The sequence below is a fragment of the Cuculus canorus genome, chromosome 30 (genome assembly GCF_017976375.1).
Source record: "Cuculus canorus isolate bCucCan1 chromosome 30, bCucCan1.pri, whole genome shotgun sequence".
Classification (NCBI taxonomy): domain Eukaryota; kingdom Metazoa; phylum Chordata; class Aves; order Cuculiformes; family Cuculidae; genus Cuculus; species Cuculus canorus.
The window spans coordinates 28108-53094 of NC_071430.1; the positions used below are offsets into that span (position 1 = coordinate 28108).

Below are 24987 nucleotides of genomic sequence, written 5' to 3' on the forward strand. Positions count from 1 at the left end.
TAAGCCCACCTGGAGTCCTTTTGGGCCTTCCAGGACCTTTCTTGGACCCAAAGGACACCTCTAGGACACTCAGAACCCCTCTAGAGCCACCCAGGACTCCTCCAGAGCCACACAGAAACCCCTTTAGGGCCTTCCAGGACCCCTCTAGGGACCCCCAGGACCCCACTAGAGCCCCCAAGGGCCCCTCTAGGACTCCCAAAACCCTTGTGGAACCCCCTGCAAGGCCCTCTTTGGGGCCTTCCAGGACCCATCTTGGGCCCCCAGGACCACTCTAGAGCCCTCTAAAGCCCAACAGGACTAGTCAAGGACCCTCAGAATCCCTCTAGAGCCACTCAGGACCCCTCTAGGGTCTTAAAGGAGTCCCAGGGGGCTCTAGAAGGGTCAAGAGGGTCCCAAAAGTGTCCTGGAAGGCCTTAAAGGGATCCCGGGGGGCTCTTGAGGGGTCTTGCAGGTCCTAGAGGGGTCATTGGTGGCTCTAGAGTGGTCCAGAGGGTCCTTGAGGGGTCCTGAGGGTCTCAAGAGGGGTCCTGCAGGCCCAAGAGGGGTCCTGGAAGGCCTTAACGGGGTCCCAGGGGGCTCTAGATGGGTCCTGGGTGCCTCTAGAGGGGTCCTGTGGGGCTCTAGAGGGGTTCTAAAAGGTCTTGAAAGGGCCCCGGGGCCTCTCAAGTGGTCCTGAGCCTTCTAGAGGGGTACTGGGTGGCTCCAGAGGGGTCCTGGGGATACTAGAAGGGTCCTAGGAGTCGCTGGGGGGGGTACTGGGGGTCTGTACGGGGGTCCTGGTGGCCCTAGATAGGTACTGGGTGGCTCTAGATAGGTCCAGGACCCCTTAGAAGGGTCCTGCAAGTCTCTAGAGAGGTCCGTGGGATCCTAGAGTGGTCCTGGGGGGTCCCTAGCAGAGTCCTGGATGTCCTAGAAGGAAACCAGTGTTCTCTAGAGGGGTCCTCGGGGGAATCTAGTGGGATCCTGGGGGCTCTAGAGGGATCCTAGAGGGCCCAAGAGGGGTTCTGGAAGGCCCTGGATTGGTCCCAGGATCTCTAGAAGGGTCCTGGGAGTCCAAGCAGGGTCCTGAGGGTCCTAGAGGAGTCCTGGAAGGCCCTAAAGGGGTTCTGGGTGACTCCAGAAGGGTCCTGGGGGTTATAGAAGGGTCCTAGGGGGCTGTTGAGGGGTGGTGGGAGTCCCTGCAGGGGTCCTGATGGCCCTAGATGGGTACTGGGAGGCTCTAGATAGGTCTGGGGCCTTTAGAAGGATCCTAGGTGTCTCGGGGTGGGGGTGGGGCTGGGAGTCTCTAGAGGGGTCCTAGACATCCTAGAAGGATCCTAAGGGCTCTAGAGGGGTTTGGGGGGGCTCTAGAGAGGTCTGGGGGTGCTCTAGATGGGACCTGTGGGTCCAAGAGGAGTCCTAGAAGGCTCTAAAGGGGTCCCAGGGGGTTCTCGAGAGGTCCTGGGGGTCCTAGAGGTGTCCTGGGTGGCTCCAGATTGATCCTGAGGGCCCTAGATGGGTACAGGGGGGCTCTAGATAGGTCTGAGTGCCTTTAGAAGGTTCCTGGTCATGTCTAGAGGAGTCCTGGGGCGTCCCTAGAGGGGTCGCGGGGGGTCTCTAGAAGGGTCCTTGACCTTACCTGGACCACGTGTCCTGTTCTGGAGTCCTCAGCACAGGAAGGACATGGAGCTCTTGGTAAGATTCCAGAGGAAGCCATGGAGATGATTTGAAGGCTGGAGAACCTCCCATACAAGGACAGGCTGGGAAAGTTAGGGTTGTTCAGCCTGGAGAAGGGAAGGCTCTGGGGAGACTTTAGAGCAGTTTTCAAGATGAAAAGGGTCTCCAGAAAATCTGGGAAAGGGGTCTTGATCAGAGAGGGCAGGGATAGGATGAGGGGGAATGATTTTCAGCTGAAAGAGGGGAGATTGGGATGAGATCTTAGGTAGAAATGTTTTGCTGTGGGGGTGGGGAGGCCTTGGTTGCAGGGATTTTTTTTCTCTGAGGTTTATTCCATATGGAAGCGGCTGCCCAGGGAAGCGGTGGCCTCTCCATCCCTGGAGGAGTTGAAAAACCATATAGATGTGACACTTGGGGACGTGGTTTACTGGGCTGGGAGTGTTGGATTGACGATTAGATGGGATGAACTGAGGTCTTTTCCAACCTTAACAATTCCATGAATCTATATTTGGAAGCAAGGGTGTTCCTTAGGAAGCAGAGAGTGCTCTCCAGGATGAAAACATTGGGGCTGCTGCGATGCCGGCAAGTGCTGAAGCCAGGAGAACTCAGAAACGGCTCCGTCTTTGCTATTTACCAAGAGTTATGCAAATTGCATGGTCAACCCGATGCGGGCTGCTTGCTGCTGCCGTCGCGGAAGCTTGTCTGCAGGAAACAGATTTGGCTCCAGCAGCCGCCTGCATCGCTGGGTGCTCCGGTTGGTTGTTTCAGGCAGGTCTCCTTCACACACAGCTATCATGGACCGCTGGATGGTTCCTTCATGCCTGATCTGATCAGGACTTTGTGTTCTACCTAATTCAGCTTTGATTCCAAGCTGGGTAATTTGGGATTCTGCCACTTTCTGACCAAATCACTGAAGATTTCGTCATGGGAGACCCTGTACCGAGCGGTATGTGATTTGAAACAAGCTTTTGTACTCTTTGTCACGTAAAGCTTTCGGGCGTGGTGTGAGCTGTGATGCGGGACAGCCCATGAGCCACGGAGGAAATGTGGGTGCTAGGAAAGAGCCGTAAATTCCTCAAATTGGGGTTTCCGTGAAGATCCCAAAGGTTCAGGTCTCTACTAGATGAAATTGTTTGATGCATCGGTGCTCAGAGAAGTGGTGGCTGTCCCATGCCTGGAGGTGTTGAAGGCAGGGTTGGATAGGGCTTGGAGCAACCAGATCTTGTGGGAGGTGTCGTGGAAATGTATAGGCTTTAAGGTCCTTCCATCCCAAACCGTTCCATGATTCTATGATCTGCTGTGCGTCACCACCTGTCTAAATTCTTCCTACCATTGCTAACAGTTCCTCAGTCTTAATATTGAAGAACCAAACAGCCAGAGGTTTAGTGGAGCTGTACTTCTCTTCCTTAAAAAGGAAGGTTTATTATGCAAGAGCTGCAGCTTCTTCTATCTATCGAGTCAAGTCTCTTTTACCAATGTTTTCCTCTAACACTGGTGATCGCCTCATTTTTATCTTGTAAACCAATGCACCTGCAGTCGGTTTCTGCTCTCTGACAGCTCAGGAATGTTTGTAGCCTTCACGCTTCCTTTTTGAATGAATCGATGTGGAACTGGAAATTCTCCATCCCTCCCTTGGCGCATTGTGTTAATCCCCCTGTTAATACCTGCTGCTATTTCAGGCCTCTGACCTCGCGTGGGGTTTCCTGTCAGTTGTGGGTGATGGCACTGGGTGGTAGATGTTCCGACCTCCTCGAAACTGAGCTGATTTGTCAATTCAGAGGCCTTTGTTTCACTGAAGGAGGAAGAGGAGAAGAAAGCTGAGCCATAGATGGGAGGTGGTCGTGGGTTTTCCAAAACTGTTGTCAAAGAACTTGGATTATTTCCCCTGAAGGTGTTCAAGACCAGGTTAGATGAGGCTATGAGCAACCTGATCCGGTGGAAGTGTCCCCGCCCATGGCAGAGGGATGGAACTGGATGTTCTTTAAGTTTCCTCCCAAACCAAACCATTCCCTGATTCTATGAATCTCTCACTTTAACTGGTGACACAAAAGGTCAACGCGTTCCTCAAACCATGACTTTTTTGGCCAGACTGCAGCTATTTACCTTAAAATGAGATTCCAGTGGCAAAGCAAAGGGCGATCGCTTGACCAATAGCAACATTTCTACACCGTGAAGATCAATTAAGCCATCAGGTTAAGATAAAACATGTCTTGGAGGTTCTTAGCTTGCCCAGAGAAGTTGTGGATGCTCCATCCCTGGAGGTGTTCAAGGCCAGACCGGACGATGCTTTGAGCCACCTTATCCAGTGGAAGAACCTGATCCAACTCCATGTCCTTCCTGTGCTGAGGACTCCAGAACTGGATGCAGAGCTCCTGGTGAGGTCTCCCCAGAGTGGAGCAGAGGGGCACAATCCCCTCCCTTGCCCTGCCGGTCCCACTGCTTTGGATGAAGCCCAGGACACAGCTGTCAATTAATTTCCTTGATGAGATACATATGAGTCACAGAAATCACTTGGCTCAGCCCTCCATGTGCCAAAAAGCCACTCAGAAAACTATGGGACAAACGGGTGTCCTTCTGGGGCTGAGTATGGGGAAGCAGATGTTCAAATTTGCGAGCATGCTGCTGACACCACCAAATACGGCCACGCCAGGGAACTATTTTGTGTCCAATTTCTCCACCTTCCATCCTTTATGGGTATTAAATACAATATTATCTCAGTGAGATGAAGCAAAAGACTTGCTAGAACCTGAGGTTTGGGTCTTGCCTATCTCCTGGTGCCTCGCAAGAGCAGCTTTGGAAAGCAGAACATTATACTTCACCCCCACCGATGCTGCTGAGGTTGAGTCACTGTTTCCTGTTGTACAACTCTCTGCTCGCGGTAAACAAGGGAAATGAAAGACGTCCGTCTGCCCCACGTCTTTAGGATTCCAATTAAATTAGCCTGTCTTGGGTTTGTCTTGGATTAGGAATGACCCGTCTCTCTTCCAGGATGAGATGTTTGGTGAACAGCCCCGTTGGGGTCACCGATTGCGTGGGAAATGCTGATTTAGCACAGTTAAGCAGAATGGGTGCTGGGTTGCTTTAGTGGTGCTTGGGTCCTTGGTGCTGTTGCATCCCTTCCTCAGTCCAACCAGCCTGGTGGTGTGGTCTAAGATCTTGGGGAGAAATGTTTTGCTGTGAGGGTGGGGAGGCCCTGGCCCAGGTTCCCCAGAGCAGTGGTGGCTTCCCCACCCCTGGAGGTGTTGAAGGCCAGGTTGGATGGGGCTTGGAGCCCCTCATCCAGTGGAAGGTGTCCCTGCCTATGACACAGGGGTGGAACTGGATGGGTTTTGAGGTCCCTTCTGATCCAAACCATTCCATGATTCTATGATTCTGTGAGGCCTGGATATAGCTACAAGAGATACAAACAGACCTTTCTACCAAGCACCATTGAGCAACACATGTGTCTACTTGCTGCTCGCTGTCAAAAACACAACGACCAGTGAAGCAACTCTAGATTTAGGTCAACCACATCCTGTTTCATGGAATGTCAAAAGGACAAAGAAGAGTGAAGTCATCTTTTGGGTTTTGTATTTTTTACCCATTGTGCCCAGTTTCATATTTGAAACCATCTTTCCTTTTGTTTTTTTTTTTTTCGCAGCAACTTTCAGCCTGAGTTAATTTTAGTTTCAGCCCCAAAATCACAAACGCCTGCAGGGTTGGAAAGTGAGGCTCACAGCATTGGTCACTCCATATAAAATGCATTTGCTCGACTCCACCTGCAACTGTGGGCAGAATACGCTGCGATCTCGCCAAGAAGCGTGGCAGGAGAGCATTGCCCCTTGAGCAGGGACGAGCCCGTGTTAGACTTCTCATGCCCACTCATCTTTCTCACAGATGTGGACGGTGGGATGGAGGGCACCATCAGCAAGTTTGGAGTGGTGTGGTTGACATGCTGGAGGGAAGGGATGGCATCCAGGGAGACACGGACAGGCTGGAGAGGTGGAACTGTGAAATTCATGAGGTTCAACAAAGCCAAGGGCAAGGTCATGCACTGGGGTCAAGGCAATCCCAAGCACAATCCCAGGCTGGGTGGAGAATGGATTAGGAGCAGCCCTGAGGAGAAGGACTGGGAGTGCTGGGGGAGAGGGAGCTCCATGTGAGATGGCAAAGCACACTCACATCCTGGAAAGCCCAAAGGTGTCCTGGGCTGGATCCAAAGCTGTGGGACCAGCAGGGTGAGGGAGGGGATTTTGCCCCTCTCCTCTGCTCTGTGGAGACCAAACCTGGAGGCCCACATCCAGTTCTGGAGTCCTCAGCACAGGAAGGACAGGGAGCTGGTGGAGCAAGTCCAAGAGAGGCCATGGAGATGCTGTGAGGGCTGGAGCACCTCCTGTCTGAGGGCAAGATGGAAGAGTTGGCCTTGTTCAGCCTGGAGAAGGCTCCAGGGAGACCTTAGAGAAGCTTCCAGGGTGGAAACAGACTCCAGGAAAGCTGAGGAAAGCTTGACCAGGGAGTGCAGGGACAGGGCAAGGGGAACTGTTTTGAGCTGAAAGAGGGGAGATCGGGATGAGATTTTAGGGAGGAATGTTTTGCTGTGAAGGTGGGGAGGCCCTGGCCCAGGTTACCCAGAGCAGTGGTGGGTCTCCCATCCCTGGAGGTGTTGGAGGCCAGGCTTGATGGGACTTGGAGCAACCACATCCAGTGGGAGGTGTCCCTGCCCATGGCAGGGGTTGGAACTGGATGGGCTTTGAGGTCCCTTTCAACCCAAATCATTCCATGATTCTATGATTCTCTATGTGGTGCTTATGGACACGGTTTGATGGTGGAGTTGGCAGTGTTGGGTTGAGGGTTGGATTTGATGATCATAAAGGTCTCTTCCAACTTAAATGATTCTGTGATGATTCTATGATGTTTCCAGGTCTCAACAATCAAGAGAGGACACCTGAGAACCGGAAACGATACAGTGAGATATTCCGGAGCCTGGATGCCATAGAAATCTCAATTGGAAATGCGTACGTAGAGAAATGGGGCAGAGCTTTCCTGGGTCTTCTCCCTCATTTCTTTAACTGTGTTCTTTTTCATTACCCAGGATGGTTGATATGTTCATTGGGGATGCTGATAGCACGGACAACCCAGACCTACCTGCAGAAAGAGAGGTCGTTCCGATAGGAAAGAAAGAAATTATTGATGTCCATGACCAAAATGTAAGAGCTTGAGTTCATATTATTAAATTCTATGTCATAAAGTTGGGTATTGGGTGATGTAGAAAAATGAGAGCTGCCAGCATTCAGGCTTGCAGCCTTTTCCCAGCCTTGATCTCTCTGCTTGATGGCCGCATTCCTTCCCCGTTTCTGCCTCTGGAAGATTCTATGCCATGTCACTCCGATAAATCTCAGGATACAAGAGCCAACGTTATCCAGGGCTGCATCCAAACCAGTGAGACCAGCAGGACAAGGGAGGGGATTCTGCCCCTCTGCTGTGCTCTGGAGAGACCAAACCTGGAGCCCCACATCCACCTCTGTAGACCTGAGCAGAGGAAGAACATGGAGTTGTTGGAGCAAGGCCAGAGGAGGCCACGGAGATGATGCGAGGGCTGATGCACCTCCCATCTGAGGAGAGGCTGGGAGAGTTGGGGGTGTTCAGCCTGGAGAAGAGAAGGCTGAAGGGAGATCTTAGAGCAGCTTCCAGTATGGAAAGGGGCTCCAGGAAAGCTGGGGAGGGACTTTTGATCAGGGAGTGCAGGGACAGGACGAGGGGAACGGTTTTGAGCTGAAAGAGGGGAGATTGAGATGAGATTTTAGGGAGGAATCTTTTCCTGTGAGGGTGGGGAGGCCCTGGCCCAGGTTGTTGAAAGCAGTGGTGGCTGCCCCATCCCTGGAGGTGTTGAAGGCCAGGTTGGATGGGGCTTGGAGCAACCTGATCCAGTGGGAGGTGTCCCTGCCCATGGCAGGGGGTGGAACGAGATGGGCTTTGAGGTCCCTTCCAACCCAAACCATTCTGTGATTCCATGATTTATTTGCACTAGGTTGCTTTCCTGGCCAAAACCAGGGCTCCGCTTGGTCATTGTTAAAAACTCTCCCAATTTCTCAGTTTTCCTTCACCATTTTCCTCTTCTTTGCCCCACAGTTGAACGAAAGTTTCTGTAAGAGCAAAACGAGCTCGGACAAGCAAGCACAGGCAGAGCTAACAGGTAACACCACTAATTATAGATTGAGAAGGTGACATGAGGACACTTGGTCTATCACCTGTGAATGGTCCTGGCAGCCTCCCAGGGACACGGATGAGCTGGCTGGATGGCTGGGCCCAAAGAGTGGTGGGGAATGAACTTCCATCTCATCGGCAGCTGGGCACAAGTGGTGTTCTCCAGGGCTCAGTGTTGGGTCTTCTTCTGTTTAACATCTTTCTCAAGACAAAATGGCCTCAAGTTGCACCAGGAGAGGTTTAGATTGGATACGGGGAAAAATTCCTTTGCCCAAAGGGTTGCCAAGTGCTGGAACTGGTTGCCCAGGGAGGGAGCTGAGTGCCCATCCCTGTAGGCTTTTAGAAGTCATGGAGATGTGGGGCTGAGGGACCTTGTTAGGTGGTGGAGTTGGCAGTGTTGGGTTAAGGGTTGGACTGGACTCACTGCAGTGCAATGGATCTGTATTAGGTTCCAGCAAGGAGCAAGAATCCTTCCTGCAACTCCCCAGAAACCCAACAGGTCCTCACTTTTGGTTTTCAAAACCAATTAAACATAAATGTTTAATTAAAATGGGGTGTTGGAGGAGTATAGAGGTAGAATTTGCCTGGAGGTTGTGTAGTTCCATGGGTAGGACAGCATGGGGTCACCATGAAGGAGACATCAATGACGTTGTCCAGTGAAAGACCTTATTTGTGGCTGTTATCCAAATATTTCATAGCACCAGCCCTTGAGACTCAAATTTTGCCCCTGGGGAGCCTCTACCCATCATCCAGAGCTGATCTGCATCTGAATTTATTCTGTTGTAGCTCAGGAGGCAGATGAAATGCTGATAAAATGTGAAGGTGGCATCGATGCAGCCCTTGAATATGCCAAAATGTGGTGTAAATACGTCAAAGAGCTGCTCAGCTGGATTGAAAAGCGCCTGAGTTACGGTGAGTCATCTGGACCTGGACGGGCTGGAGAGGTGGTCCACTTCTGGAGTCCTCAGCACAGAAAGGACATGGAGCTGGTGGAGCGAGTCCAGAAGTGGCATGGAGATGATACGAGGGCTGGAGCACCTCCTGTATGAGGACAGGCTGAGAGAGTTGAGATTATTCAGCCTGGAGAAGAAAAGGCTCCAGGGAGACCTTAGGGAGACCTTAGAGAAGGTTCCAGTAGGAAAAGGGCTCCAGGAAAGCTGGGAGGGGCTCTTGACCAGGGAGTGCAGGGACAGGACAAGGGGAATGGTTTTGAGCTGAAAGGGGGCGGATTGAGGTGAGATCTTTTGGAGAAATGTTCTCCTGTGAGAGCAGGGAGGTCCTGGCCCAGGTTGCCCAGAGCAGTGGTGGCTACTTCATCCCTGGAGGTGTTGAAGGCCAGGCTGGATGGGGCTTGGAGCAACCTGATCCAGTGGGAGATGTCCCTACCCATGGCAGGAGTTGGAACTGGATGGGCTTTGGGGTCCCTTCCAACAAAAACCATTCCATCATCCCACAACTCTATGAGTCCAGGCTCTGAACCAGCAGGGCACCCACTTTTCTGTAGCTCTTTTATTTCAATCTTACCCAAAACCAAACAGTTGTGAGCAAAAAAAGTGACCAAACACCAATGCTATTTGTTGCTTTTGCCCAAAGATAAAGACATGGAGTCAGATTTCCTTCCCTGGGTGATCCTAAGTGACCGGAACAGGCTCAGGCTTTGACAAACCCACCTCTGCAACCATGACTCTGGTGTCCAATCTCCCCTGCTCTTTTCCAGAGACGGAGTTTGCCAAAGGGATGATGAAGATCGCAGAATCAGGACGAAATGCCATCTGCCAACAGGTGCGGATCCCAGCGATGTTCTCACCTCACTGCATGGGGTTCCCTCTGGAGGAGAAGGAGGGAATCATAGAATGTCCTTAGTTGGAAGGGACCTACAAGGATCATCAAGCCAACTCCTGTCCCTGCACAGGACAACCCCAACATTCACAGCGTGTGTCTAAGGGCGTTAGCGAAGTGCTTCTTGAATATTGTCAGGCTTGGCACCCTGAATGCTTCCCTGGGGAGCTGTTCCAGTGCTCCACCACTCTCTGGGTGAAGGATCTTTACCTATTGTCCAATTTGACCCTGTCCTGATACATCTTCCTGCCATTCCCTTGGGTCCAGAGAGAAGAGCTTAGCGTCAACTCCTCTTCCTCCCTGTGTAAGAAAGCTGTAGATCGCAATGAGGTCTCCCCTCAGTCTCTTCTTCTCCAGGCTGAAAAGAGCAGGTGATTTCAGCCACTCCTTATATGGCTTCCTCTCTAAGGTCTTCACTAACTTTGTGCCCACCTCTGGACATTTTCCAGTAGCTTTAGGTCCTTTTTGTCCAAAGCTACACCCAGTGGTCAAGGTGGGGCAGCACCAGTGCGTAGCAGAGTAGGACAATCCCTTCCCTTGACTGGCTGGCAATGCTCTGCTGGGTGCACCCCAGGACATGGTTGGCTACCAGGGCACACTGTTGGCTCGTGGTCAGCTTGCTGTCAGCCAGAATACCCTAAATCCCATCTCTAGAGGTGCTGAAGGCCAGGTTGGATGGGGCTTGGAGCACCCTAATCCAGTGGAAGGTGTCCCTGACCGTAGCAGGGGGTTGCAACCAGATGGGCTTTAAGATCCCTTCCAACCCAAACCACTCCACGATTCTATGATTCTATATCAGCTTTTTTGGTCTCTGCAGCACAACATGCCTCTTCGGGCACTCTACACAATGGTTCTGGAACACGACATAAAGGTTGGGAATTCAGCTACTGAGACTGTAGCATTGCTCCAACAAAAGGAATTCTACCAGGTACTGGGCTGGACATCACAGAGATCTAAAAGGAAGGATTTATCTTGGTCTGAGGGGGTGGAAGGGAAGAGAGAAGGGAAACACACACAACACATTTCAAGGAAAAGGAGGGATCTTGCAAGATTTGCTCTCTTAATTCTATGCCCTCATCTGTCAGATACCCTTTCCTGCCTCCTGAGGAACTGCTGCTGCCCCTAACTTTTCTTACTCTACAGCCTCTGGCAGCCAAGAAGAATGAAATTGAGAAATGGAGGAAAGAATTCAAGGATCAGTGGACAAAGGAGCAAAAGAGGATGGTGAGTGGTCAACAGATGGGCTTGACCTTCACACTGCTCATGGCTTGCAACACAGAAAGGAAATGTTTAGGAAATATAATAGGCGTCCTAGCATTGAATTTCAGTACAAGACAGAAATTGAGCTGCTGGAGCATGTCCAGAGGAGGATAACGATCTCTTAGAGCTTCTGAACTTTGGGGAGAGTGGGACAAAAGATACGATGTCCCTTTGGATGATAATATCCATTGGAACCGGAAGCCAGGTGCTTTCGTGGAATCATAGGATCATGGAATCATTACAGTTGGAAAAGACCTCTCGGATCATCTAGTCCAACCGTCAGCCCAACAACCCCAGCCCATCAAACCATGTCTTGAAGTGCCATGGCCGCAAACTTTCCTCCCAAACAGAGCACTGCTGTGACTTGTTCCTCCTGCTGCCTCACCAAGCCTCCAAAACCTGTTCCTTTTCCTATTCCAGAATGAATCCTTGTCATCCCTGCGCAAGTCTCGCCTGCAATACATCCAGCGCTGCGAGGAGCTGGAGAAAGCAAAGCACTTGAGTGCCAAGGCTGAGGATGAATACCAGAGCATTGCCATCACCAACCCCGGCAGTGCCAACAAGCAGCTGGAGAAGAGACGCCGGTCCTGTGAGGAGGCACAAGCCAAGGTGATGAGTTTGGAAAAGGCAGCCAACCCCACATGCTGTGTTACCATATCTTCTCAGCGATAGCCTAGGTTCATAGGACCATGGGATCGTAGAGGTTGGAAAAGACCTTTAAGATCATTCTCTCCAACTATCAACACAATACCACCATGTCTACTAAACAATGTCCCCAAGTGCCACACCTCCACAGTTTTTGAAGCCTTCCAGGGACGGAGACTCCACCACTGCCCTGCACAGCCACTTCCAAGGCTTCACCACTCTTCCAATACGAGCCTTTTCCCCAACAGCCAACTTAAACCTCCCCTAGCACAACTTGAGTCCATTTCCTCTTGTCCCATCACTTGTTCCTTGGGAGAAGAGCCCAGCATCTACCTCACCACAATCTCCTTTTTGGTAGTTGTGGAGAGCAATGAGATCTTCCCTCAGCCTCTTCTTCACCAGCCTCACATCCCTCAGCTGCTCCCAGAACCCCTGGGCTCCAGACCCTTCCCAGCTCCGTTCCCCTCTCCAGACATGCTCCAGCCCCTCAATGTCCCTCTTGGGGCCCAAAACGGAACCCGGGATTCCAGGTGCAGCCTCACCAGTGCTGACTCCAGGGAGACAATCCCTTCCCTACTCCTGCTGGCCACCTCCATGGCTGATTCAAGCCAGGATGCTGTTGGCCTTCTTGGCCACCTTGGCCACTGCTGGCTCACGTTCAGCAGCTGTTGACCAGGTCCTTTTCAACCAGGTAACTTTCCAGCCACACTTCCCCATGTGACTTTCTCCTCCTTTGTTCCATTTCTGACCATGCACAGGCTCAGGAAGCAGAAGCTTTGTACAAGATGTGCATCAATGACGCCAACTTTCGGCGACAAGAACTGGAGAAAGTGCGAGCACGGATCGTCTCCCATATTAGGAAGCTCATTTACCAAGGGGATGAGGTCCTGACGTGGGTATGTGTAATCTTTAATTTGTCCTCTAAACCCTTTTGCATGGATAAGACCTCCAGGCTCTTCACCATTTCATGGCTGAACACGAACAGACTCTTCTCAAGCAGCCGAACTTAGACATTGCTTTGCTATCAACACCTTACAGATGTTTAAGTCTATTTTCAATTATCATATAATCACAGAATCATTCAGGTTGGAAAAGACCTTTAAGCTCATTCTGTCCAACCACCAGCCCAGCATCCCCAAACCATGTTCCCGAGTGCCACAACTCCACATTCTTTGAAGCCCTCCAGGGAAGGAGACTCTACCACTTCCCTGCGCAGCTGCTCCCAAGGCTTCACCACTCTGTCAGTGAAGGAATTTTCCACAATATCCAACCTAAACCTTCCATGGCAAAACTTGAGGCCATCTCCTCTTGTCCCGTTGCTTGTTCCTTGGGAGAAGAGCCCAGCACCCACCTTACCACAAACTCCTTCCTGGGAGATGCTCAGAGCAATAAAGTCTCCACTCAGCTTCTTCTTCTCCAGACTAAACAGCCTCAGGGCCCTCAGCTGCTCTCAGAACCCCTGGGCTCCAGACCCTTCGCAGCTCCGTTCCCTTCTCCGGATGAGCTCCAGCACTTCAATGTCCCTCTTGGAGTGATGGACCCAAAACCGAACCTGGAATTCAAGGTGCAGCCTTACCAGTGCCAAGCAGAGGGGGACAATCCATTCCCTACTCCTGTTGGCCACACAATGGCTGATCCAAGCCAGGGTACCATCGGCCTTTTTGGCCACCTGGGCCACTGCTGGCTCATGTTCAGCATCTGTTGACCAACAGTCCCGGGTCCTCTTCTGTAAAGCATCTTTCCAGCCGCTCTTCTCTGAGCCTGTACGACTGCTTTGAGGACAGAGATATCCATAGAGAAAGTCTGGGGAGGAAAGAAAAATCATAAGATCATGGAACGGTTTGTGTTGGAAGGGACCTCAAAGCCCGTCCGGTTCCACCTCCCCTGCCATGGGCAGGGACACCTCCCACTGGATCAGGTTGCTCGAAGCCCCTTCCAACCTGGGCTTTAACTCAGTCAAACTGAGTTTGAGTAACACGAAACCTGGATTGGTGAAGACCTCTGAGATCCAAGGTCGGAAAAAGCACCTGGGCTTTCACCAGTGATGATTCTTGTCTTTTTTCTTTCCCTGTAAGGTCACGTTAAGGATGTTCAAGCAACGCCAGACCCAGTCAGAACAGGTCCCAGTGGGATACCAGTACCTGTCAGAGGTCTGCAAGCCCTACAAAGCGGGTGAGAGGTACCTGGAGTTCATTCAGGCTCTGCAGAAGAAAGACATCCCTATGGAAGTGTTTGAATTTGAGCCGTTCGCTACCGGAGGGCAGAGGTAAAATTAGAAAGTAGAAAGTTTCCACCCTAGCTGAAAGGTCAGAGTTAAAGAGCGCAGAGAACGAAAATGCTTAACACACAGCGATGATGTGATTGACAACGCTGCAGCGTTCTGGTTGTGAACACCTGCAAAGCCACCACTGGAGGGTGTCAAGATATTTTCTCTCTGGGTAGTTCCGTTAATGAAGTACAGATCCCTAACGATGCGCTCAGCTCCTTCTACTGAGCACAGGACCAACACAGAATCATGGAATGGTTTGGGTCAGAAGTGACTTTAAAGATCATCCAGTTCCAACCCCATGCCAGAGGCAGGGACACCTCCCACTGGATGTGGTTGCTCCAAGCCCCATTCAACCTGGCCTTGAACGCCTCCAGGGATGGGACAGCCATGACTTCTGTTGGCAGCCTGTGCCAGCGTGGAACATCAGGAAAACAAAGGACATGGAGTCCAGAGGATGCCATGAAGATGATCCAAGGGCTGGAGAAACATCTGCCTGGGGAGCTCTGGCAGTTGCAGAGGGAAACACTGCAGTTGGGATAACAGATGGGGAAAAAAGATGGAGTGAAGGAGCTGGGGGGAAGGGAATCAGATAATGGGCTGCATCCAAAGCAGCAGGATCAGCAGAGTGAGGGAGGGGATTCTGCCCCTCTGCTCTGCTCTGGGGAGACCAAATCTGGAGCCTTGGGTCCAGTTCTGGAGTCCTCAGCACAAGAAGGACAGGGAGCTGGTGGAGTGAGGCCGGAGAAGGCCACAGAGATGATCCATGGGCTGGAGAACCGCCTGTCCAAGGAGAGGCTGAGAAAGTTAGCGTTGTTCAGCCCGGAGAAGAAAAGGCTCCAGGGAAACCTTAGAGCAGCTTCCAGTAGGAAAGGGGCTCCAGGAAAGCTGGGAGGGGCTGTTGATCAGGGAGGGCAGAGATAGGACGAGGGGAACAGTTTTGAGCTGGAAGAGGGGAGATTGATGTGAGATCTTGGGGAGAAATGTTTTCCTGTGAGGCTGGTGAAGCTCTGGCCCAGGTTGCCCAGAGAAGTGGTGGCTTACCCATCCCTGGAGGTGTTGAAGACCTGGTTGGATGGGGCTTGGAGCCCCTGATCCAGTGGGAGGTGTCCCTGCCCATGGCAAGGGGTTGGAAATGGATGGGCTTTGATGTCCCTTCCAACCCAATCCATTCCATGATTCTATGAGAAGCACGGTAGAAGATTTGCACCATATCCCTGTCGTTCTTTCTATAATTTGCCAAAGATTTGGTCACTCTTATCTCCTGTGGACAGAAAGAGTGGAATTCTATTGAATAAATCCTCTTTTTCCTAGTTTTGTGCAGGTATTTATTAGCCTCTTTGAGAACCCACTTTACACTCGCAAGCTACCTGATGCTTTGTCTCAGGTACCCGTATGCCCCTCTGTGATGCAATATTGTCCCTTATTCTTCTCTGACGGAAAATTCTTTGCAATCCCATCTCAGATCCCCTCCAAGCAGCAAGAAGAAGATGGCTTTGCATTACACTGGACCATCTTCCACAGCACAGGATGGGAACACTCCAGAGGAGACATCCAGAAAGCAGTTCTCCATGAATGGTGAACAGAGTACACTGAATTTAATGAATCACAAAATGGTTTGTTTTGGAAAGGACCTCAAAGCCCATCCAGTTCCACCTCCCTGCCATGGAACTGGAAGGGGCACCTTCCATTGGATCAGGTTACCATCCAACCTGGTCTTGAACACCTCCCTCAATCAGGCATTTAGAGTAGGAGCCAATGAGGTGGATGAAGTTCTCCAAGTCTTAGGGCAATGCTTGAGGCTTTACTCAGCCTCAGAGAAGATATTGGCGAGTATTTATGGATTGGGAGCTCAGTTTGGAGCTCAACCCCGTGCTGAAGCAACCCAAGAGTGCTCAGGAAGGTCTGTCACTGTCTCTACTTTCTACAGGTGGAGAATGGCCTAAGGTCATGCCAGGGGAGGTTTAGAATAGACATCAGGAACAAAGTCTTCACTGAAAAGTTTGTCAGACACTGGCAGAGGCTGCCCAGGGATGCGGTTGAGTCATCATCCCTTGAAGGATTTAAAAGATGGGTGGATGAGGTGCTCAAGGATATGGTTTAGCAGTGGCAGATACGGTTGGATTCAATGACCCCAAAGGTCTTTTCCAAATGATTCTAGGTGCAAACAAATCCTTCTGCAGTGACACTGAAAGCCTTGGAGGGAGCTGTGAATCCCGGTCCCTGGACTCTCCCACTTCTAGCCCAGGTGAGACTCCAGAAACTCTTTCCTAACATCATCAAGAAGCCTAACATGGAAATAAATTCTACACTAACCCACATTGTGCATCACGAGGACAAGAACAGCGATTTATATTTTCTCTCTTCCCAAGGACACTCTGATAGGAAATTGTTGAAGGCTCCATCCACTGGCACCATGTCCTCCTCAGATGATTTTGAAGAGAGAGATTCCTTGCAAACTTTTGAGACCGGTGAGCCCCAGTCGTACTTAACTCGTAAGGTGGAAACCGTGCTTACGTATTGGTCTCTTTTCATATTTTAATGCTGTTTCTGCAGAAAACAGTACCTCCCAGCAACACTTTAAGAACATCCTCCTCTCCAGTGCAGCACAGACCCACCGGCTTTGGAAGCTGCGAGGACCATCCAAATGCAGGGAATGTGACACCTTCATGGTCAGCGGTTTTGAGTGTGAGGAGGTGAGGGTTAGAAGATGTCGTTGCAGATGGGAGTCTGGAGTGACTGTCATCTCACTTAAGGTCTACGGGAATGAGGGGCTCCACTGCAAACTCCTGTGCTTTCTGTCCCCCCTCTGCATTACATGGAGCATGGTTTTCTGTCCTTGAGCAAACCACCAGCCACCACTTGCCTGAAACCACACTCAAGTGGCCAAGAAGGTCAACAACATCTTGGCTTGGATCAGCCATGGTGGCCAGCAGGAGTAGGGAAAGGATGATCCCATTAGACTCAGCACTGGTGTTCAGTATTGGGTTCCTCACTCCAAGAGGGACATTGAGGGGCTGGAGCACATTCAGAGGAAGGAATGGAGCCGGGAAGGGTCTGGAGCTCAGGGGCTCTGGGAGCATCTGAGGGCCCTGGGGCTGTTTAGCCTGGAGAAGAGGAAGCTGAGGGCAGATCTCATCGCTCTGAGCATCTCCCGGGAAGGATATTGTGGTGAGGTGGGTGCTATGCTTGTTTCCTGAAGAATGAGTCACAGGATAAGAGGAAATGACTTCAAGCTGTGCCAAGTGAGGTTTAGGTTGGATATTGGGAAACATTCCTCTCCTGAAAGTGTGGTGAAGCCTTGGAAGCAGCTGCTCAGGGCAGTGGTGGAATCTCCATCGCTGGAAGGATTCAAAAAACATGGAGCTGTGGCATTTGGGGACATGGTTTCGTGGGCTGACAGCTGGACTGGATAAGCTTAGAGGTCTTTTCCAACCTAAATGGTTCCATGATTCTATGATTCTTGGGATTGGTGGGACTTTGGTGGTTGAGGGAACAGGAGAAGTTCTCCAAATTCAGCCACAGCCACAGTGCTGGACCACAACCAGACCATAACTGGGGCAGTTCTACTGTTTCAGTGCTGCCTGGCCTGCCACAAGAAATGTCTTGAGAACCTGCTCATCACCTGCGGCCACAAGAAGCTGCCGAACCGAGTACCTCTTTTTGGCATTGACTTCACCCAGGTCCCTCGAGACTTCCCAGAGGAAGTTCCCTTCATAGTGGTGAAATGCACATCGGAAATTGAAGCCCGTGCCCTTGGAGTGCAGGTGAGAAGTCAATTATTCTGGATTTGGTCTTCCCTGTATCTCAACTGACCTCTCCTCTTCTGACCCACGCAGGGGATCTATCGGATAAGTGGATCCAAAGCCCGCGTGGAAAAGCTGTGCCAGGCTTTCGAGAATGGAAGGAGCCTGGTGGAGCTCTCTGAGCACTCCCCGCATGACATCACTGGGGTCCTGAAGCATTTCCTGAAGGAGGTGGGTCCCAAATCTCTGCTGGGAGATCATTCCTTGGTCCTCGGTCAACAGGATGAAGTAACTTGCTGTTTCCCTCCTCTCTTTCTGCAGCTTTTGGCACCGGTGATGCTGTCCCACCTCTATAATGACCTCATCGCGCTTGCCAAAGATTTACAGAAACCTGGGGATGAAAAGTCAGACTGTGCAGGTTTCCCTTCTGATCCCATCCAGAGCATGAAGGACTTGCTGAGCAAACTGCCTGGAAGCAACTACAACACCTTGCGGCACCTTATTGCCCACTTGTACAGGTGAGGAGCGCGCCGATTGTCATGCTGGTTTGTGTCAGGTCCAATCCCAGGAGGTCCCTGTTGGGACCTCACTGCTGGAGGAGCAGCTGGTGAAGCACTGTGTGCGTCAGGAAGAGCATCGGGGGTTCCTGGACATGGGAGAACCCAGCAGGCAGTTGAGGAGGGTGAAAAAATCATTGATGGAATGGACAATCTTGCAGCACTTAAGAGAAAGCCTTAATGACAAAGAAAGACCAGAAGGTCCTTACCGTTAACGCTTCATAAAGTGCAGAGCAAGAGGCCAAGACATTAAGGGGCTGGAGAGTGTCCAGAGAAGGGGAATGGAGCTGGAAAGGGGTTGTGGGGACAGCTGACAGTCCTGGGGCCGTTTATCCTGGAGAAGAGGAGGCTGAGGGGAGACCTCATTGCTCTGCTCAGCTCCCAGAAAGGAGGTTATGGTGGGCTCTTCTCCCAAGGAACAAGCAATGGCATGAGAGGAAATGGCCTGAAGTTGTCCCAGGGGAAGTTTAGGTTGGATATCAGGAAGAATTCCTTCATGGAAAGGCTTGTCAAGTATTGGAAGCAGCTGTACAGGGAAGGGGTTGAGACCCCATCCCTGGAGGGATTTAAAAGCACTGGAGATGCGGCGGGGCCTGGTTTGGTGGTAGAATTGGCAGTGTTGGGTTAAGAGTTGGACTCGATGATCTCAAAGGTCTTTTCCAACCTAAATGATTCCATAAATCAAAAGAATTGAGCCTCTTTCACCCAGCACTGAAGGCAGGTCACCACCAACAGCCACCTCCACCAGGGCCGCACCATCCCGAGTTTCCCTGCACAGACCAGAGCTCTCTTCCGCGTGAACAATGGACTTTCTCTCCACTGGGAAGTGGGGGTTTCCTGTGTTCCATCAGTGTATCCAATGCGTTTGGGAAGACCTTAACAGTCCTGTTTCCCTCCCCCAGGGTGGCAGAGAAATACGAAGAGAACAAGATGTCCCCAAACAACTTGGGCATAATATTTGGGCCAACTCTGATCCGGCCAGGCTCAGGGAGCGATGTCTCGATGTCCTGCCTTGTTGACTCTGGGTATCAAGCCCAGCTGGTGGAGTTTCTCATTCAAAACTACGAAAGGGTCTTTGGGATGGATGACCTCCCTTCATCCTTATCCCTCGGATGTGAAAATCCTTCGCAAGAAGCATCACCAGAGGAAGATGAAGGACTTCAAAGCCCAAACCCAGCCCAGACCATAATGCTAGAGGTAGAGGTCCCAGACGCTGATCTGGGCTTACTGACACTGCTGTAGAGAGGAAGGTGGAGTAGCTATTAAAGAGAACTTGCACAGATAAACCTGTTTCCTATCAGAGGGTTATTCCAAGAGGAAGGAGCAGAGACCCTGCTGGAGTGGGAGAAACAGGACAAAATGAGAAGCTACAGATGACCCAGCAGCTTCTCAGCCCACTCGGGTAGGGGGTTTGCTCCATGGTTTAGATCTGAAGAATTGTGGGTTCTCCAGACTGAATCCCTTGGGATGCGGCTGTTTCTCTCCATAAAGAGCTCTACAACGTTGGAAGCAGCTTTGTCCCCTTACACCCCAGCAGATCCCTCAGTGCAACCCCACGGGGCTCTGCTGGATCCATGAGCACTAGCCATGGATCCTGTTTTTCCTGCTCCTGCTGCTGAGCGCTCTGCGTTCTTCCTGGCTGTGCATCCTTCCCGGTTGTGCGTCATTTCCAGTTCTGCATCCTTCCAAATTCTATGTCCTTCCCTGTTCTGCATCCTTCCCAATTCTACACCCTTCCCAACCCTCATGGCTCTTTCCTCTAACATTCCACCACCTATTTTACATCACTTTAAAGACAGAAATGTGCGTAGTATCCCTGATCTGGGTCATGGTGGGTTATTTTTCCCTTTCCTGGCAGTTTGTTGAGCAAAAAAGAGGAAACAACTTCCCTAAAGTTAAGCCAAAGGGAGTGAGATCTGTGTTCATGGACTCAGAATACTCAAAAGCCTCCTGTTTTGGGGTATTCTGCGCAAGACTTGGTCTGCAGTCACTGTATCTATGGGCCCACCTTGCCGAGGAAGCAGGACTTGGAATAACTATAGTTAAAGTTGAAATAAAGTCACTTCCTATGTGCAGAAACCATGAAATGGTTTCAGTTGGAAGGGACCTCAAAGCCCACCCAGTTCCACCCCTCTTCCACTGGATCAGGTTGCTCCAAGCTCCATCCAGCCTGGGCTCGAACACCTCCAGCACACATTTTATCTTAACATGATGGCTTAAATGATCTTCATAGCGTAGGAACGGTGCCGTTGGTTGAGTGGTCACCCTTTGCTTTTGCTGCTGGAGCCTCATTTTAAGACAAACAACTGCAGTTTGGCTAAAAATCTCATGGTTTGAGAAACACAGTGGCCTTGTGTGTGACCAGTTAACAAATGGGATGGATTCATGGAATCATGGAATGGTTTGGGTTGGAATGGACCTCAAAGCCCATCCAGTTCCACCCCCTGCCATGGGCAGCGACATCTCCCACAGGATCAGGTTGCTCCAAACCCCATCCAACCTGGCCTTCAACACCTCCAGGGATGGAGCAGCCACCACTTCTCCAGGCAACCCTGGGCCAGGGCCTCCCCACCCTCACAACAAAACATTTCCCCCCAAGATCTCATCTCAATCTCCCCTCTTTCAGCTCAAAACCATTCCCTTATCCTATCCCTGCCCTCCCTGATCAAGAGCCCCTCCCCAGCTTTCCTGGAGCCCCTTTCCATACTGGAAGCTGCTCTGAGGTCTCCTTGCAGCCTTCTCTTCTCCAGGCTGAACAACCCCGATTCTCCCAACCTGTCCTCACAGGGGAGCTATTCCCGGTCATTTGTGATGCTTGTCATCTTCCAGCATGGATGTTGGCAGATCCTGAACTATAATTTTCTGCCCCGTGTTTTCCTTCTGGAAATTCCTTCTCCATCCCCCAAGGGTTCATCTAAGACAAATCCAGTTTGTTTCAGCTCCAGCCATCGCCTCCATCCATTGGCTCCAACAGAGGTTGGAGTAAAGTGGGAGTTGAAGGTATTTTTATGTCAAATAACAGCCCTATCTAAACACGCTCGTGCCTTTTTCCCACAGAGTTTCTCCTCCAAGCACAGTTTAAATGTGGAATGCGTGTCTGATAACTCATCTTCCAGGGAAGCCACCAACGAGTCGCCTCTGGAGGGAGCCCACAGCCTGCTAAGAGCAGCGACTTTAGGTAAATAAAGCGGTGATGGGATGGTGGTGTAGGTTCTCTTGCACCGTGTTTGCTGGTTTTCACACCTCCTGCCTCTCCATTAGGCGTCAGAGGAAGCTCTGCTGGGCCCTCTTGGTGTCTCTGCTTGGTGTTTCTGCACTAACCTATCGTGGAGCAACCACTACATAGCTCACGTGAAAGCTTGAGAACATTGTCTGCTGTTCTCAGGAAGGGCTTCTCCCCACTGCCACCTCAGCTCTTGGGTCCACAGTCCCCTACCGGCTCTTCTGGCTTTAATTTTAAGGACAGCTTTAAAAATATAAGCTTGATTGATATCTTATACCTCTTTCAAATCCATATAGAATCATGGAATGGTTTGGGTTGGAAGGGACTTCAAAGCCCATCCAGTTCCACCCCTTGCCATGGGTAGGGACACCTCTCCCTGGATCAGGTTGCTCCAAGCCCCATCCAACCTCCAGGGATGGGGCATCTTATGTACATCTTGTGATGGTTCTTGATTAACGAAGCTGTTGGAGGGAGGTTGTTTAGTTTGTGAATGCAGGAGGGTTTCCCAATCCTTTCTAACGGAAAAAAAAAACCCCAAAAAACCAAAACATGATAGAGGGTTGGAACTGGATGATCTTTAAAGACCTTTTCAACCTAAACCATTCTATGACCTATGAAAAGAAGTCAGCGGCCAAAATAATTTGTTGTAATTGTCTCGCTGTTCTAAGATAACTGATTTTTTCATTCAGAGAAGACTACGAGCATCAGCTCTGAGGGAGAGGACCTGGAGGACTCTGTGCAGGAACAGGCAGATGGCGATTCCGACACAATCTCAAGAACCCAGCCGAGATCCCATTTCAGCCGACAGCCCGTAAAATACATTCGGATACAGGCGAAACCAAAACCAGTCATTCCCAGGTCTCCCAATTTGCCCTTGAGGACTACCGCTTTAGCCAATGTGGCAACTGAGGCTGGTGCAGAAGGCAACGCTACCGACAGCAGCTCCACGATGAAGGATGGCCTGGAGGAGAGCTCTCGGAGCAGGAACAGCTTGACCGACACTGGCACCCTCAGGCAGCGCGTGGGAGGGAGGCAGCAGCTCAAACATTTTGAGATCACTCAGGAAACTGCCAGGATTGTCTCAAAGTTTAAAGTTGATGATGCTTCTGCATCCCTTGAGCCTTCTCTGGAGAGCGCAGGATCTGCTGAGAAAGCAGAGGACCTCAGCCCAGGGACGTATTTATAGAACCCCCTGGAATGAACCAGATAATGGCAATGGGAAGGGAGATAGGACAGAAATCCCACCCTGCTGGACAAAGGAATAGCGGTGGAGTAAGAATCCCATCCCCACCATGCAGGCTGGAGCACAGGCACCTGCTGGGAACTCCCTGCAGGCTCTGAGCTAACCCAGAAGTTGCTTTTCATTCATTAACAAACCCACAAGGAGGTGGAAGAAATAAAGTCACCAGGGTAGATACAATTCACTTCTTGAGTTGGAGAAATCATGGAATGGTTTGGGTTGGAAGGCCCATCCAGCTCCAACCCCCAGCCATGGGCAGGGACACCTCCCGCGGGATCAGGTTGCTCCAAACCCCATCAAACCCAGCTTTGCACAGCTCCAGGGATGAGGCAGCCACGACTTTTCCAGGTGACCTTTCCTTGGTGTTTGGTAGTGGATACGGCATGAAATTCAGCCGATGGCATAAAATCCTCTGGATTAGGGCAGATTGCAGTGGTTGCCAGCAGCTGCAGAGACACTGGGAGACACATGAAGGCGCCAGAGTTAAACGCTAAAAGAAAACCCTTTTCCCCAATCAGCTTCAACTACCGATGTCACAAATATTTTCTGTCTCGTCTAAGGAAGAGGACCAAAAGATAAAGTTGTCGAAGAAATGCTAAGGATTCAATCTTAGCCCTTGTACAGTTCAGGCTAAAGGGAATTCACATCTCTGGAGCAATGTATAATTGTTAATGTGGCGCTTTGAGTTCTTGAATACTAAATTATCTTTTACATCTGTAATAAATTACTGGGTGTTTAATTATGAGCTTCTCCTGTATTTGCGGCATGTGAATAGGGAAGCCTTAAGTAAACACTGCCAGGCTGTTATTAGAAGAACAAAGTGCACTCGGGTCTCTCTAAAGCAAAGGTAACCCTTGCTCACAGGAATTAAATGGATTGGGAATAGCCCTGGAGAGAAGGACCTGGGGTGCTGGGGGAGGAGAAGCTCCACAGGAGTCGGCAACATTGTTCTCGCAGCCCAGGAAGCCAAACCATAATCTGAAATGCATCCAAAACCATGGGATGAGCAGGACAAGGGAAAGGATTCTGGGTCCAGTTCTGGAGTCCTCAGCACAGGAAGGACGTGGAGCTATTGGAGCGAGTCCAAAGGAGGCCACGGAGATGATCCAAGGGCAGGAGAACCTCTCGTCTGAGGACAAGCCGGGAGAGTTGGGGTTGTTCAGCCTAGAGAAGAGTACACTGCAGAGAGACCTTAGAGCAAACTACAGAGAACAAATCATAGGATGGTTTGGGTTGGAAGGGACCTCAAAGCCCATCCAGTTCCACCCCCTGCCATGGGCAGGGACACCTCCCACTGAATCAGGTTGCTCCAAGCCCCATCCAACCTGGCCTTCAACACCCCCTGGGACAGGACATCCATGACTTCTCTGGGCAATCTGTGTCAGGTTTGGCCCATGCTGTTATTTATTAGCAAACTGGAGAAGGTAAGCGAGGAGATTAAAACATACCTGATGGGTATTCCTTAGAACAGGCCCCAGACTGAGCCCTTGCAAGAAAACGAGACTTCAGGCTATTTACCAGCTGGAAAGGGAATTATTCCCAGGTGTTTCCTTTTGAACCATTAGCACTTCTTCTTCCTTCACCTTTGGACCAGCACCCCTGGAATACACTTCCACCTGGTGGAAGGTGGGGGTGAGCAGCCAGGATCACCTGAGGCTTTGGTGGATGAATATGGGTCTTTGGTGGTATTATTGCTGCTTTCCCAAGCGTAGGCTTTTTCTAGGAGCCTTTATGTCTTGCACGCTCCATCTTCTTAAAGGTAAGAAATCTTCAGTTGTCTGGCTGTGCTTTGGGAGATGTGGTGGAGTCTGTGTTTGTCATTAAAACCAATCCAAACTTCAAGTAGCGTGGCCAGAAGTTGTTTCGTAGATCAGGGGCCCCTTTAGGAGTTACCTGCCACCTGCTTTGAGGAGCCTCTCAGGGTGTCCATGGCCTTGAGGAACCCCTGGGACATCTGTGCTCACGGGGAGCCAAGCTCTGCGTAGCGTGGATGCAAGCACACCTTAGAGCAGTGCTCGTGAGGAGCAAGGGGTTCCTGGATGTATGCGAGCAGGTAGGAACAGCCTTTCTCTGAGTCAAGAATGGGTTTATAAACCATAAACATTGTCTTCTTGAGGCTTAGACACAACTTTCTGGAAGGTTCCAGCCCTACGAGTGAGCGGCACTAATGTTCCCTTCTGTAGGATCTTCCTTCTTTGGTTATCACTGAGGACCAGCTCAGGTTGTTGGGTTCTACCTCACCATCCTACCTGTAGGCTTCAAACTTACTTCTATTCCTTCTCCTGAGCTGTTTGGTTCTCCCGCACCATAGCGGGTGGCTCAGCAGCTGTGTGTGGTGTTGGAGATGATTCCTACCCCTACCTTGTCCACTG

At 50.9% G+C, this 24987-nt stretch overlaps 1 protein-coding gene across 3 annotated transcripts; it reads left to right on the forward strand.

The window, feature by feature from the left end:
- Positions 1-2367: 2367 nt before the first annotated feature.
- On the forward strand, positions 2368-24249 carry GMIP (GEM interacting protein). Of its 3 annotated transcripts, XM_054051924.1 has the most exons (22): positions 2369-2424; positions 2515-2602; positions 6557-6650; positions 6728-6842; positions 7765-7828; positions 8626-8751; positions 9557-9621; positions 10496-10606; positions 10822-10902; positions 11359-11547; positions 12342-12479; positions 13659-13849; positions 15315-15427; positions 16011-16097; positions 16222-16320; positions 16406-16545; positions 17428-17616; positions 17689-17826; positions 17917-18113; positions 19055-19349; positions 21210-21330; positions 22065-24246. In XM_054051924.1, the coding sequence occupies exons 2-22, from the start codon at positions 2581-2583 to the stop codon at positions 22559-22561; spliced, it is 3072 nt and encodes a 1023-aa protein (XP_053907899.1). In that variant the 5' UTR covers positions 2369-2424; positions 2515-2580; the 3' UTR covers positions 22562-24246. The 3 variants fall into 3 exon arrangements, 2 of the variants coding, with proteins under 2 accessions (XP_053907899.1, XP_053907900.1); XR_008447441.1 differs by lacking the exon at positions 22065-24246 and having other exon boundaries at positions 2368-2602; positions 19055-19554; XM_054051925.1 differs by lacking the exons at positions 2369-2424; positions 2515-2602; positions 6557-6650 and having other exon boundaries at positions 6780-6842; positions 8631-8751; positions 22065-24249.
- The last annotated feature ends 738 nt before the right edge of the window (positions 24250-24987 follow it).

Excerpts from the sequence above, each read along its gene's own strand:
- GMIP (XM_054051924.1), top strand. The coding sequence starts at position 2,581 with ATGGGAGACCCTGTACCGAGCG. Across the intron at positions 11,548-12,341 it reads GTGAGGAGGCACAAGCCAAG|GCTCAGGAAGCAGAAGCTTT; the intron begins GTGATGAGTTTG and ends GACCATGCACAG. Across the intron at positions 21,331-22,064 it reads GCTAAGAGCAGCGACTTTAG|AGAAGACTACGAGCATCAGC; the intron begins GTAAATAAAGCG and ends TTTTTCATTCAG.